Source organism: Daucus carota, chromosome 6 (genome assembly GCF_001625215.2).
Source record: "Daucus carota subsp. sativus chromosome 6, DH1 v3.0, whole genome shotgun sequence".
NCBI classification, from domain to species: Eukaryota; Viridiplantae; Streptophyta; class Magnoliopsida; order Apiales; family Apiaceae; genus Daucus; species Daucus carota.
The window spans coordinates 38480249-38495319 of NC_030386.2; the positions used below are offsets into that span (position 1 = coordinate 38480249).

General features: G+C 36.4%; 2 protein-coding genes, 2 non-coding genes and 1 pseudogene across 5 annotated transcripts; 4 read left to right on the top strand and 1 right to left on the bottom strand.

The window, feature by feature from the left end:
• Positions 1-1585: 1585 nt before the first annotated feature.
• Positions 1586-6288, top strand: LOC108193058 (pentatricopeptide repeat-containing protein At3g57430, chloroplastic). Of its 2 annotated transcripts, XM_017359628.2 has the most exons (5): positions 1586-4337; positions 4815-4889; positions 5259-5298; positions 5460-5547; positions 5945-6288. In XM_017359628.2, the coding sequence occupies exon 1, from the start codon at positions 1648-1650 to the stop codon at positions 4273-4275; it is 2628 nt and encodes an 875-aa protein (XP_017215117.1). In that variant the 5' UTR covers positions 1586-1647; the 3' UTR covers positions 4276-4337; positions 4815-4889; positions 5259-5298; positions 5460-5547; positions 5945-6288. The 2 variants fall into 2 exon arrangements, with proteins under 2 accessions (XP_017215117.1, XP_017215120.1); XM_017359631.2 differs by lacking the exon at positions 4815-4889.
• On the top strand, positions 6127-6286 carry LOC135147391 (U1 spliceosomal RNA). Its single transcript, XR_010284969.1, has one exon. It is a non-coding gene; the product is annotated as a U1 spliceosomal RNA (small nuclear RNA).
• Positions 6289-6502: 214 nt separating the features above from the next.
• LOC135147407 (U2 spliceosomal RNA) lies at positions 6503-6707 on the top strand. Its single transcript, XR_010284984.1, has one exon. It is a non-coding gene; the product is annotated as a U2 spliceosomal RNA (small nuclear RNA).
• Positions 6708-7329: 622 nt separating this feature from the next.
• Positions 7330-7500, top strand: LOC135147406 (U2 spliceosomal RNA; annotated as a pseudogene).
• A 171-nt stretch (positions 7501-7671) lies between these two features.
• On the bottom strand, positions 7672-11050 carry LOC108224967 (probable xyloglucan glycosyltransferase 12). The gene is made up of 5 exons (XM_064079657.1): positions 9741-11050; positions 9354-9662; positions 8933-9223; positions 8728-8841; positions 7672-8630 (listed from the first exon to the last, which is right to left on the bottom strand). The coding sequence occupies exons 1-5, from the start codon at positions 10425-10427 to the stop codon at positions 8016-8018; spliced, it is 2016 nt and encodes a 671-aa protein (XP_063935727.1). The 5' UTR covers positions 10428-11050; the 3' UTR covers positions 7672-8015.
• Positions 11051-15071: the final 4021 nt, after the last annotated feature.

A 15071-nucleotide genomic window follows, 5' to 3' on the forward strand; every position in this document is an offset into this window, starting at 1 on the left:
ACTTGTCCACTTCTCTTTTCAAAGCAACTTTTTATATGTTTTTTCAAAATGTAACAACTTCCAATGTTTGACTAGCATATATATATACACAACTCTATCTAATTCATTACATTTATTAGGGATATGTATGAAAACAAGATATCCACCTAACATTTTCTTAAGATGCGTTATTTTTTCAAAAGGGACAAGTAAAAAGGGACGGAGGGAGTAGTTTGATTTCTCTCCCTGGTGGGAGTCTATGGTTTTTCTCTCCTTTTTCTGTGAGAGTTGGTTTGGATCCATCGATAAAGGTCTTCGGTAATTGCATTTGTGGTTGATAGCTCAAACAGTATTTTTGAAAAAGATGGTTAACACAGTGGAAGGATCTATATATGTACCATCGTCAATTTCAACATTACTTATTTGTCTCATCGGGTATGAAGACAAACGTGTTATTTTGTTCTATGTTCAATCATTCTTGTAGATGCCGTATGGCTCTTATTTATTGAATTATATCATTTTTTTTATAAAAAGAAAAAAGAAAAACGGGTGGTTTAATGAGTTTTCCGGCAGGGTTATCCTAACAAGATTGAAAACGAAAAAACATATTTCTATAATCAAGTTATATTTCTATGTTATTAGTTTTTATTTCATTTTAATTGTTTCACTTTCGTGTGTATTTGACTTTTTTCTAACTGGTAAAATCTCATAAGAGCGGCCGGTTTATAAAAATAAAAGTGATATATAAGAGTTGTAACAATTATCATAAAATTAGATTTTTTGGTCATATAACAAAATCATGAGAGCGAATGATTGAAAATCAGGATAAGAAAATAAATTTAAATAATTAAAAAGTAATTTAATTTCATGCTGAAAGTGAGAAGGTTAATAATATAGACGATTTACCTGCTTATTTAGAAAAATATAAAATATATATACTTAAGAATCACATATGATGATATTCATAAACTTATAAAAAATCCATAAACTTATAAAAAATTCATATGATAATAATATGCAAAGCAATATGAAACACGAACCCGTAGCCAATATGCTAGGAGGATACAAGATGTGTACTTCTAAATTCCGTGGTCATTTGTTTTATAAATTTTACAGAGAAATAAAAGAATGCGTGAAGCGGTGAATAAATATGAATGAGTATAAAGTTTATGTGACGAATATCGTAGAAAAATATTCAATACACGTGGACTAGAATTTTAGTTTAAATAGTTTTAATGTTACAATCGAAAGAATGTAAATTATAGATTTTCGCTCATCACTTTCAATCTAATTTAGAATATAAATTTTTTTCATTTCATCCAAAACTCATATTTAATCGGTTGAGTTATCGATTTAAGATTAATTGAAAATCCATGATTAATCGGATTGAAAATTGGATGTATGCATATTTATTATATTAAAAATTTTATAATCGTTCAATTTAAAGCAATATATTCTAATTTTAAAAAATTATTATTATTATATAAGAAAACTTATAAGGATTAATCGGATTTCAAAAATACTGTATATGTTATTAAGATTTTTTTTAAAAATTATTTTCCGAAAAATTATGCGACCGTGATTTACGCACCTGCTCTTGATTAAGAAACTGTAGAGCAGTTTATCTAAATCTCTTGCAAGAACACCCAACAACTGTAATAACGACCAATGTTATCTCTTACACAAAATCTCTCTCCTCTCTCTTCACCACCACTTCAATCTCAAAAACAACTTCAAAATCCCAACTCCACACTCAACTTCACCAAGAAATCTCCCTCCCCAGCATCATGGATCGAGTCTCTCCGCTCTCTAACACGTTCAAATCAGTTTCAACAAGCTCTGTACACTTATAATGATATGATAATGGCTGGTGTTGTGCCCAACAACTTCGCGTTCCCGGCTGTTTTGAAGGCTGTTACTGGGCTAGAGGATGTGAGAGTTGGGAGGCAGATTCAAGGGAGTGTTGTTAAGCTTGGGTATGATTCGAGTTCGGTGACGGTGGCTAATAGTTTGTTGAATTTGTATGGGAAGTGTGGGGACGCGGGGGATGTTTACAAGGTGTTTGATAGAATGCCTGAGAGAGATCAGGTGTCGTGGAACTCGATGATTGCGGCATTGTGTAGGTTTGGGGAATGGGTGTTGGCGTTGGAGTTTTTTAGGGTGATGCAGGTGGAGGGAGTGGAGCCGAGCTCGTTTACGTTGGTGAGTGTGGCGCTGGCGTGCTCGAATTTGGAGAAGCGGGAAGGGTTGGTACTTGGGAAGCAAGTGCATGGGTTTAGTTTGAGGGTTGGGGGAATGAAGACGTTTACGAATAATGCATTGATGAAAATGTATGCTAAGTTGGGGGAAGTTGATGGTTCTAGGTATATGTTTGAGTTGTTTGAGGGTCGTGATATGGTGTCTTGGAACACTATGATAAGTGCTTTGTCGCAAAGTGATCGGTTTTCTGAGGCGATGGCGTACTTTAAGCTTATGTTGCATGAAGGGATTAAGCCTGATGGGGTTACAATTGCAAGCATTCTTCCTGCATGCTCGCATTTGGAGTTGTTAGATGTCGGGAAAAGAATTCATGCTTTTGTGTTGAGAAATGATGATTTGGTTAATAATTCTTATGTGGGAAGTGCTTTAGTTGACATGTACTGCAATTGCCGGCAAGTTGAAAGCGGGCGCAGAGTTTTTGATGGTATTGTAGATAGAAAACTTGCTCTTTGGAATGCTATGCTTGCTGGTTATGCACAAAAGGGGTTTTACAAGAATGCTTTAATACTGTTTCAGGAAATGATGGAGTTTTCAGGACTTTTTCCATGCCCCACCTCAATGGTAAGTGTCTTGCCTTCTTGCGTGCACTATGAAGCATTTTCAGACAGGGAAGGAATGCATGGGTATGTGCTGAAGATGGGTTTCGGTAGGGACAGGTATGTCCAGAATGCACTTATGGACCTGTACTCTAGGATGGGAAAGATAGACATCTCAAAGAAAATATTTGAGAGTATGGATGTTAGAGACATTGTTTCTTGGAATACAATGATCACTGGTTACGTAGTTTGTGGACTCCATGAAGCGGCATTAATTTTACTTCATGAAATGCAACACACAGAAGAAGAAAATCAGAAACTTGATGGTTATGTTGAAAGAAGATTATCCTGTAAACCTAATTCTATTACTCTCATGACTATCCTTCCTGGTTGTGCTGCTTTAGCTGCACTGGCAAAAGGAAAGGAAATCCATGCTTATGCAATAAGAAATGCGCTGAGTTCAGATGTCACAGTAGGAAGCGCTTTGGTAGACATGTATGCTAAATGTGGTTGCCTGAGTTTAGCTAGAAGAGTTTTCGACGACATGAGAGTTAGAAATGTGATCACATGGAATGTTATGATTATGGCTTATGGGATGCACGGAAAGGGAAAGCAAGCTTTAGAACTTTTTAATAAAATGTCTCTCAAAGGCGCTGTGGGTGAGGAAGTAAAGCCTAACGAGGTTACGTGGATAGCGGTATTTTCAGCATGTAGTCACTCTGGAATGGTAAATGAAGGCTGGAATCTGTTTCAGAGATTGAAATCGGACTATGAAATGGAACCCACATCCGATCATTATGCTTGTGTTGTTGATTTGCTTGGCCGAGCAGGTCAATTGGAGGAAGCTTATGAACTTGTCAACACAATGCCTCTTCATTACGACAGAGCAGGTGCATGGAGCAGTCTGCTTGGTGCTTGCCGGATTCACAAAAATGTAGAACTTGGAGAAATTGCAGCCAATAGTCTCCTTAAATTGGAGCCAAATGTGGCTAGTCACTATGTTCTACTCTCTAATATCTACTCATCTGCCGGTCTCTGGGAGAAAGCAACGGAGGTGAGAAAGAAGATGATGAACATGGGAGTAAGAAAAGAACCTGGGTGCAGCTGGATTGAGTTTGAGGATGAGGTACATAAGTTCATTGCTGGGGATGGATCACATCCTCAAAGCAAGCAGCTCCATGAGTTCCTTGAAACCTTGTCAGATAAATTGAAAAAGGGAGGTTACGTGCCTGATACTTCTTGTGTTCTTCACAATGTTAATGAGGACGAAAAGGAGAATTTATTATGCAGCCATAGCGAGAGACTAGCGATAGCCTTTGGTCTTCTCAACAGTCCTCCTGGAACCACCATTAGAGTTGCAAAGAACCTGAGGGTTTGTAATGATTGCCATGCTGCTACTAAGATTATCTCAAAAGTAGTTGAGAGGGAGATTGTTGTACGAGATGTTAGGCGATTTCACTATTTCAAAGATGGAACTTGTTCGTGTGGGGATTATTGGTGATCACTTGGGATGTCCCTGAAACCCTCCCTTGTTTTCATATGGACATTGAGATCCAATTGTGGGTAATGTATATCGTGTTTGTTTTTTGTAACCATACTACTTCAGATAAATTATTTATTTATGTTTCTTCTTTATGATTATATGTACATTTTTACACGGCAGAATCACATTACATTTCCTTTTGAAACATATTTTTGTTTAGCTTGAGTATATTATAAATTTATAGTAATTATAGAGCTGAACGCCAGCATTGCCTAATGGGCCCCTATGCGAGCCTAGGCATATGAGCAGTTCGCATTAATGCCTTTATAGGTATACTTCAAAGTTCAAATTGTAACTTAAGTAAGCCTTAAAATCATTTCAGTTTATATATTGTTCTGTCCCCCACTCTGTCTCGTAAATTCTTATAGGCATCCTGCCTTGTCATTTCTGAGATGTTTCTATCTTCGACTCCAAATACACAATCAAGCTACCGTGAGTTTAGACTCTTAAATGTCTAGTACGATCCAATTTTATGACAGTTGTTTTTATTTTTTCAGAAGTTCTAATCCAGCTATGTTTGACCATGATTAAGAGTTTTCGAGCGCTCTGATTTTTTCACTCACTTTACCTCGGTTCGTATCTTCTATACTGTACAATGCATCCCTTTTCATCTGTGTGCTTGAATTTAATGTATTCACTTTCTTGTTTCATAATCACTTCTTGTTTCATACACTATAGTATAGATTGTTGTTTACTGGTAACTTTTTCCCGAAAAAATAAAAATTCAATGTGATACATTGCGCGCAGGTAAATTAAATAGATATCCCAAACTCAGTTCTAGTTTTTTGTTTAATTGTTGCTTACTCACTGCTAGTTCCATTTGTATTTAAATTTGATTTGGTATTGGTTTGTGAGATGCCACTCTGTTCTCATTTTCTAGCTGTGATGTTGCTTGCTTTCAAATTTTTAACACCTAACTAAAAGATTGTCTTGCTTTTTAGGTTCCCAGAAGTTTTTTATAAATCAAATCTGTTAGCCGAGGTATGCTGTAAGCAAGTAGATATGTAATATGTAGCCCTAGATACATTTATGATTTAAAAAATGGAATCTCCTATATATCTAAAACTATAATTTTACAACAATTTACCGAGTTATCAGGTTCAAAATTGATCATGCATGTGACCTTTGGTTATGCAATACAGGCTAATATAGTGATAACTATGTGCATCTCATAAACGGAAGGAATGATTCTGGACATTGACTCTTCTTGGACTTATTCATCAATAAGAGGTAGACTTCTGGACTTCGACTTCTTCTTGGACTTGTTCATCCTTTTCATTGTTGTGGCCTATCCATGCTGTATTTATCGGTGTCCAGATGTTTATATTTTGTGGTTTATACTGATGTCAGTATCATACTATCCTTGATATCTTCTTTTATTTGTAAGCACATTGGCCCCTGGGGCACAACATATGCACAAACACTTAGTAGCTTTCACACACAAATATTAGAAGTATATCGGTGACTGCTGATGGTTTTCTAGCATTCTTTCATACAGCATGTACATGTTACTTGTATAAATTCCTTTTTAATATTTTAATTGCAGACTGGTAGCGGTCAGGCGTCACTCTAACACTCCAGCATTCAAATCTAATTATTTGATGTTCTTGTCGGAATTTGGTTGCAGGTCTATATAGTAGAGGCAAGGTTTTCGGTCCTGTTAGTACTGACTACGTTGTCGCGTTAATTGTGGAGGATGTTGATGAATGCATGCTTTGGGTGACTCTGACAAAGATCCCACATCGATATAATGGATGTGAAAACATTTCTCCCAGTGTATTAATATGGAGATGCTGCCAACCTTTAAACATACTTACCTGGATGGGGTCAATGGATGATCAAGAAGGTCCATGGCCTAGGCTAGTGACCTCCATTGCACTCTGGAGGGGTGCTAGCCTAAGATCTACCCAAGTGGTGGAGTCTACATCATAATTTGTGACAGGGGGACTTGCGTTCGCGCAGTCCCCACAATTCTAGTTAAATGATTTAGAAGGAACCTATGGAAAGATCTAGTTAAATGATTTAGAAGGAACTTATGAAAAGAGACGAACTGCTGTTTGATTGTTTATAAATGAGATTTGGCTTGTGTTTTAAAGCTCTGTTTTACAGTGTACCACATCGAGAGATTTATGTTAGAGGTAGAAAGGCTGAGCTTTATAACCACAAGCGCGCAACAGAAGCAAGCATACCTTTCTCGGCCTTTTGACTAAGATCAAGTGTAGTATCTGTTCTTAGGGGAGAGCATGGGCCGGTTCGGCTCGGTTTTTGGACAAAACCGGAACCATATATCTTCGGTTTTTAAAATCGAAAACCGCAACCGCCGGTTCGGATTCGGTTTCGGTTTAAAAATCCCGGTTTGGTTATAATCGGCCCGGTTTCGGTTACAAAACCGGTAAATATCAAATATAAAAGCAATATACAAACAAGATAAATTAATGTACGAAATTCATACATAATAATTAATAAAAAATAATAATTAATACAAGAGTAGTTTAGCATAAATAATAGGAGTATATTCTAGTTCAAATTTCTAACAGTGAGAGTCTAAATTGCCTTGTGGATGCTGTAAGATCATAAATTAATTCAAGGCAGTATCACAGAATAGTCTCTAGCTTAGCAGCGGAGAAATTTTCACAGAAGAGAAGTTATGCATGAGTAGGTTTCACCTTATAACTAAACTCTCGCAAAATATTATATTATGTTTGGTTTGCAACCTTTTGAAAAACATTTATATTAAGTATTAACTAATAGCACTGAAGAAGCCATCTGCAGTATAACAAAATAAGTTATTGAAAGTGTTGAGAAAGGAAGAGCATATTATAAATTATATATTATTATTATTATTATTATTTAAATAATCGGTTCGGTTCGGTTTTTTCCGGTTCGGTTTTAACCAATAACCGGAACCGAACCCATGAACTCGGTTCGGTTTTTTAATTTTCGGTTTCGGTTTCGGATCGGTTTTTCTCGGCTCGGTTTTTACCGGTTTTGACCGGTTTCGGTTCCGGATCGGTTTTTTTTCGGTTTTTTGCTCAGCCCTATCTATTCTTATCAGTTTAATATCTGATATGTGGGCCATTGATCTACACGATATTAAATTTATTTTTTGAGGGGAAAGTTCCATCACAGTAGCTTGCTGCTGGGTTCTGCTTTGGCCTGGCACACCCCACCAAATCAAGTTTAAAACTATTTTCTGTGCTTGTTTGTGATGTTAGTGTTAACAGGGTAAAACACCACTTAAGCTATTAATTCACAAGATTGATTTGCACAGGTCGAAAAAACCTCAGGTTCTCAGCGCTGAAATGGTGTCCAATCTTCAATACTTAAACTATTTCTGAGAAGATAAAACAAGGATCATGGTTGAAAATGCAATAACACGTATGAGGTTTCTCGATTTCTTCATCATGTATTCTGGGCTTAATGTTCCCAGGTATTGGTTTTGTTTTTATACAAAAAAATTTATATTGTAGATCAGCGAGATTTGTTGGTGACCGTAGATATAAATGTAGAAAAAGCACTGTTACCATATGATTTCTAACTAGTTCTCTGCTTATAAACGAATGGACTATAATGGTTATTACACTATCTCCAAAGTGTGGAACTGTGAAAGAACTTTCTGAGTTGGGAGAATGTAGTAATCTGCCAGCTCAAATGGCATGTATTTACTTGCTATGTCCTAAAAGCTCGGTGATCTTCAATCATGCGATTTGCTCCCCTATCAAATCGAGACCCACGAGCAAGAAAGATACGCCCTGAAAGAGGAGGAAGTAGAAATGAATCCCCTGAGCTGACAAGAGACTCCTAGCTGAAGCAGTCAATAGAAGGAAAGCTAATGCCAATTCTTTTGTGTATATCCTGTTGTGTTTCTTCCTCTTAGAGGTCTTTTTCTTTTCAGCTCTTACTTCGTCTAGATCAGGCATTGAGTTGCCCCTTTGAAGTACTGGCTCTTTCTCGACTAAAGAGATGAGATCACTCTCAGAAGAACGACCGGATTTCTTAGTGACAACCCATTCATATGCACTTCCAAGTTGAAATAATCCGGATATCATGGCATTGAACTTGGTAACTGACATGGTGTTTTCGAACAAAAGGTATGGGACAATGAAAGGGAATGACTTTGGCGCTGGGAGTATGTTGAGAAACGACATAGTAGCTGGAATATAGCACACAACCCATGCTGGGAGCGTAGCCTCGGGTACAAACATCGTCATGGGAAGAATAATGCAAAATAGGGTGAAGGAATAAAACGGAAGTATCAGTTTCCTTAACAGGAAGAACAGAAAGATCATGTTGAATTTCTTCCATATGCTGATCTGCATCAATCAAAGGTATTACGTATTACTTTGAAATTGAGTAATTACATTCACTGCATTAAAGTTTCCGGATAAATTGCTTGACAAAGTTCTTTACCTTCGACCTGATAATATCAGGCAAACATAGACGAAACAAATGCATGGGACCTGAATGCCATCTATGCTGTTGTTTTCTGTAAGCTTCATATGATTCAGGCAATTCACATTGGCACTAAAAATGAGATTAAAGCATTATCAATATACGAGAGATGTCATAAAAGCATGCTTAATTCTTGTGAATTCCACTCTGCAGGTAATAATACCTCTACATCATTGAGGAAGATAAATTTCCATCCATGGAGATGAGCTCGAACTGCAATGTCCATGTCTTCAACTGTCGTCCTCTCTAACCACCCACCAGACTCCTCTAACGCCTTAATTCTCCAAACGCCAGCAGTCCCATTGAATCCAAAGAAATTGAGGAAAGTTCCATTAACCTGTTGTTCTACTTCAAAATGAAATGCTAGATTGATGTTCTGCAATCTTGTTAACAAGTTTTCATCCTTGTTCACAAATGACCATCTCGCCTGAACCAGACCTAATTCCTCATTACCCTGCCACGAAATGTTGAACCAAATTCTATCAAATAACATAAAACCATATACAGCTCTAGAATTTTCTGTACTACACAGTCACATATGTAAAGTTAATCATGTTGAAGGCAAAAGCAAAAAAAATTAGTACCTTGAAATGGGGAACAGTCTTCTTAAGAAATTCAGGGGTAGGCTGAAAATCGGCATCAAAGATAGCAACAAACTCATACTCTTTAACGTAGCTGCAATTCATTGCAGACTTGAGATTACCTGCTTTGTACCCTTCTCTAATAACTCTATGCCTGTACAAAATGTTGGCACCTTCCTCTTGCCACTTGTGCACTTCCTCTTTGATCAACAACTGAGTCGTAGGATCATCCGAATCATCTAGTACTTGGATCAGTAAATTCGATTTTGGCCAGTCCAAATTGCACACTGCAGCTATAGATTGCTGATAAACCTGTTATTGAAAACCAAAATCAATACTAGCAAGTACATTATTGCAAATTTATCACTTAACTTAAATTTCAAATTTTACCTCTTTTTCGTTGCACATAGGAATCTGAACAAGAACCATGGGGAAGTAATCACCTCCATTCCCAGATTCAAGATCATTGCCTCCATCACTCAAAACAGGCTTTATATTCCTAAACTTAATCCAAAAACAACCTAAAGAGAGAACAAGCCTGTCCACACTCTGAACAATAAACAACACTACACAAGCATTCGAAAGAAACTGAAGAGGTGGAGCAAGATAATCCACCCTGATCGAAACCCAACTCGAGTAAGCTAAATCAAACACACCCTTAACACCAAAAGGCCTGATCAATGTACATACACAAGCAATTATCTCAAAACCTAATAACAAAGCAGCCAAAAAAGCAAACACTTTCAAGAAAATGTATAGTTTTAATGTTGTATGGGAGTTTTTTGTGTCAGTTCTACCAGAGGAGATACGTTGGCGTATAGCAGAGGAGAAAGTGAGCAATGCGGCCGCGATGGAGGTTAGACAACCAGCAGCTTTGTGGGCTTTAAGGAGGAGGACCCAAGTGAGTTGCTTGGCGTTTTTGTTGCGGTGGTTTTTGGTTTTAGAGAAGTTTAAAACTTCGTCGTCTGAAAGAGTGTGGAGTTCACGCATGGACCAGTTGTTGGGGTTCTCCATTTTGACTACTACTGGTGTTCCCCTGTGTGTTTCTTCCGTCCACCAGCTGAAGGGAGGTGACATTTTTATAATGTGTGTGTGTGTGTGCAGGGGAGGAACTCAGGAGGAGGCTAGGCTGAAGCCTCCAAGAATGTGCATGAAAGTTAAAGATTTTCAGATGGGATTGTGGAACCACTGAAATGTGGAAATCTCATGTTAAGTGATGGTGACAACGCAAATCTTGGAGAGACAGAGGGAGAGAGAGAGGGGGGGGAGGGAGGGAGATTAGAGGGAGAGGGGGGAGGGAGAGAGGGAGGGAGAGAGAGAGAGGGAGGGAGGGAGAGAGAGAGAGAGAGAGGGAGGGAGGGAGGGAGGGAGCGAGGGAGAGAGAGAGAGAGAGAGAGAGAGAGAGAGAGAGAGAGAGAGAGAGAGAGAGAGAGAGAGAGACGAATTGCAGGAAAGAATGAGAGATGAAGCAGAGGACGTTCGGTTAAATAAGAAGAATTTGAAAAAATTTAGAGAGAGGGAGGGAGAGTAACGAATCGCAGGAAAGAATGAGAGAATGAAGCAGAGGAAGTTTGAGAGAATGAAGCAGAGGAAGTTCGGTTAAATAAGAAGAATTTGAAAGATTTAAAAAGAGAAGGAAAGATGGTACAGACTACAGACAGAGACTTCTCAACTTTAGATGAGTGATTGTTTTCTGTGTGTGTGTGTGTGTTACGGGGATGAGTTTATCTCCTTTTACTCATTTCACTTTATTTTAAGGATAAAAATAATTCAGTTTGGCTTCTTGCAAAAAAACAATCCTTTTACATAAAAGGGTGCTGGTTTTTTTGACCAGAGATTAATGATTTTCACAGTATTATTACAAATAAAAACAAATTAAAAAATAGTTTGTACTCAGAAAGATATAACAGTACAGCAATTTCATTTTGTTTTAAGGATAAAAATAATTCAGTTTGGCTTCTTGCAAAAAAAACAATCTTTTAACACAAAAGGGTGCTACTTTTTTTTGACCAGAGAACAATGTTTTTCACTGTATTATTGGAAATAAAAAAAAATTAAATAATTTGTACTCGGAGAGATATATAACAGTACAGGAATTTCAAAGACCATATATATCGTCTTTGTTTAACTGGCCCAACTGTTCACAAGTTCAGCTAATCAAATCCTTCCTATTTTATTTTATTATCCATGCTATCGACGTATCATATTTTGGTGACGCATGCTGCTGCCGCCTTATATCTTTCTCCCCAATTTACTATTTATTTAATGTCGAACGCTTTTTTTTTTTTTAATAATACAGGCTTATATGGCGTAGAAATTAATATTTGTTTTAATAAATTTCGGAATGAGTCAAGATCGAACCGATTGTCCGAAACAACAGAGGATAAACCCACCACTTGAGTCTAATCGTGAAGAAGCCAAAACATGTATGTCCGGTTTATGCAAGGCCGTCCCTAATTTCCTTTCAAGTTAACAGGGGTTGATCCGTATTACATGATTCTTATAGTTATTTTTCTGTTGAAGAGTGAAACAAATTTTTGGAATGAATAAATTTTTTGTTGAAAAATACAGTAACCCTTACATTCATATCATAAATTCAGAATTAATCCACGGAATATCAAAACATAACAAAATTAATAAACGTTTTATATATTATTGTCTCGTATTAACTAAATGACATCTTATCCGCGATCTGATTCTCATTTATCCCGATATTTTTAAAAATAAATACTCATTTCATTTAAAAAAATATGTGAATTTAATTACTGAAAAATAAAACTTATATATTTCCGGATGACAAGAACATGTGAGATGCACCCGAGGCCCGAGGGGTGTAGCATGAAAATCCTTAAATATCCACGCTCTTGTCCTCTGTCTATTGTCTTATCCAAACACTTCTCTTGTGCAAAATACTATTTCTAAATTCTAACCGAACATTCCCGATATTTTTTTTTATTCTTATTAACAGGAACCAAATATACTACTAATCTTAATTTTATAAAATTACCACACATGACTATTATATGAAAATTTATGTTCTTTTTGAATTAATTCTGTTCATGTATGTTGAAAAAACTAATATATTTTGACCGTAATTTAGAACGAGTGATCGATAAAATTACTTTTGAAAATGTTTTATTATTGACACAGAGATGATTGTTGACAGAGGCACACCGCACATGTAGAGAAAAGACATGTATGTTTATACTAAAGGAAACACTGGTGCGACCAAGATAATGCTACAAACATCAGAAATCGCCCTTTTGACTGTTTGAACAGCTTCTTTATTAGGGCTTCTCATTTTATATACAAAACTACGTCGTGCGCACTTTTTGCACCGACAGAAAATGCACCGATTTTATGTAAAAAAATTTATACTCACTCAAGTCCAGAGAAAAATGATACACAACACAACTTCGAAAATACGTTTTTAAAACACCTTAAATTATGTGGAGAAAAAATTACATAAAAAACCAATCTAATATTCTGATGAGTATCTATTAACGAAAAAAATATAATAATACTTCTTATAATAAACTAACAAAACTTCAAAAGAGAGTGTTTGAAAATACGGAGAGAAAACGAAGGTAGTATAGATTAGAGGATCCTATGCTAAGATTCACGAGTTAAGAGTTTAGACAAGCGAGTCAATGTTTTCACGGGAATGGTGAGTTGCAGATTTTCACGAGAACTCTCTTACAACACATTCATACAATAAAATCCGCACTGACTAGTTTCGACATTCTTGTTACAACTCTGGCCTTTTGCTTACAATGTTTCAGAGCATTCAGTGTTTTGGCACGCATACCAATTCCCAAACCCCTTTTTTTCCAAGTACCACAGCTCGGTAAGAGGGGACACATCACACATTTCAGTCCTCCCATAAATCAGATATAATCGTCCATTTAAAACTTTAACGTGTTTGATCTTACAATCTCTTTTACTCGAAATCCTATTTTTGAGTTGAAGAGTGGATCACAACATTTGTGTACATATTATATTGTGAGAATATTGGACGGTGACAGAGAGTGAAACTTGAGACCTTCGTCAAACCTTACACGAAATCCCCAAATAGATCTTATACTATATTTGAACATCACGAATAAAAAAGTCGGGGAAAATCAGGTTTTTGTAAAATATCTTTATATATATGCCAAAAATTAAATAAAATTGATTAGGACCAAACGGACCTGACTGCCAAACCCATCACTAAAGCAGGAGGAAAAGAAATCCATATTTTCAAAAGAACTATATAGCTTAATATATACATAAAATTCAATACTTCACCTAAAAATGAAATATAATGATACTGTCCAGATATGAATACTACGACTACGGTCGACGATGAATGCACTTTTCAAGCTATAATGATATTTTAGGCTAACATGAAAACAATGCATAAGGCGGCAGGCACAAGTACTCCAAAAAGATGATACAAAAGAGCTTTACTTTTTGTTCATGACATATCTTAGTTTATAAACATCTGGACAGCTACTGACCATATTTATATTAGCAGAAGATCGTGCTTCACTATAAAAATTAAACGTTTTGCTCTAGGAACATAATAGCATTAGAAATATGAGGGACATCTTGACTACATTCATGCACTAACAACTTCAATTCAAAAAAATTAAGTGAAAGGTTGTTGCGGAGGGAGAAAATATATAAAAGTGAAACTCGCAGAGTACAAATAACAAATCTAATCAACCTAGGTCATTAATACTTGAAAGAGAATTCTCTTTACCAATTATCCTTGTCATCTAAAATTGAGCATTTACCCGGCAAAGTTCTTTCATCTAATGTTGACGATCTTAAGAAGGCTGTAGAGGTTGTTTTTAACTTGCAAGGCAGTTTCCAGCTTAGCAATACAGCTATACTGCTTTGCTACCTTGATACTGGTAAACACAATTATAAGTAGAAATTTGCAAATACATTTCCTCAGCTGAGTTGCAAGATATAGACATGATTGTAAGAACTAGAGTGAGGTGACACGTAAAGTAGGTCTTCTATAAATTATTTGTACTTGTTCCTTAGAGGTTCTTTTGCAGAGTCAAAAAATATACTACAATGATGATTCTGTTGAATAGCCATGGGGATTGAGGTAAGTCACTGCATCATTATAAAGTGGCGCACTCCTCTGGATTTCTGATTATTTCAACGCAAAGGATAGTGTGGAAATGATTCCCTAAAGTATTAAGCAACAAGTTTACCAGATAATCACCTATTTAGGTTATTTCTGGGAAGGAAGACCAGTCACCAGAACCATCTGCACTCTCCTTCATAAAAAACTACTCCCTCCCTTTCATTTTTCACACTTTTCTTTTTGGATGCCCCTTTCAATAATTTACATTTCAATACTTTCTAAAAGTAGTACTTTTATAATATAGAAATTAATCTCACCCGCTACTTTCATCCACCTTTATTAATCTATCAATTAGATATTAATGGATACCACCACTTTTCTTACTCTTTCACACTACTTTATACATATTTCTTAACCTCCATGTGACATCCCTCAAATCAGGAGGTCTATTATAGGGAAGTGGTGGACTCCCTTCTCTACCATGTGTCTTTCTTCTGCACATTATTTGCATTTAATTTTAAAACGCAAATACCGGAATAATCCCTCACAATAACACTTTAATCTCATTTAGGAGAAAGGTTTAGGGTTCATCGATCAATGTGCAGTGTCACAAACCCCACAACATAATTAAAGTGTTA

Coding starts and splice junctions, on each gene's coding strand:
- LOC108193058 (XM_017359628.2), top strand. CDS start 1,648: ATGTTATCTCTTACACAAAATCTCTCTCCTCTCTCTTCACCACCACTT.
- LOC108224967 (XM_064079657.1), bottom strand. CDS start 10,427: ATGTCACCTCCCTTCAGCTGGTGGACGGAAGAAACACACAGGGGAACA. Junction 9,663..9,740: donor CTATGTGCAACGAAAAAGAG/GTAAAATTTGAA, acceptor TTTCAATAACAG/GTTTATCAGCAATCTATAGC. Junction 8,842..8,932: donor TCTTCCTCAATGATGTAGAG/GTATTATTACCT, acceptor TCTCATTTTTAG/TGCCAATGTGAATTGCCTGA.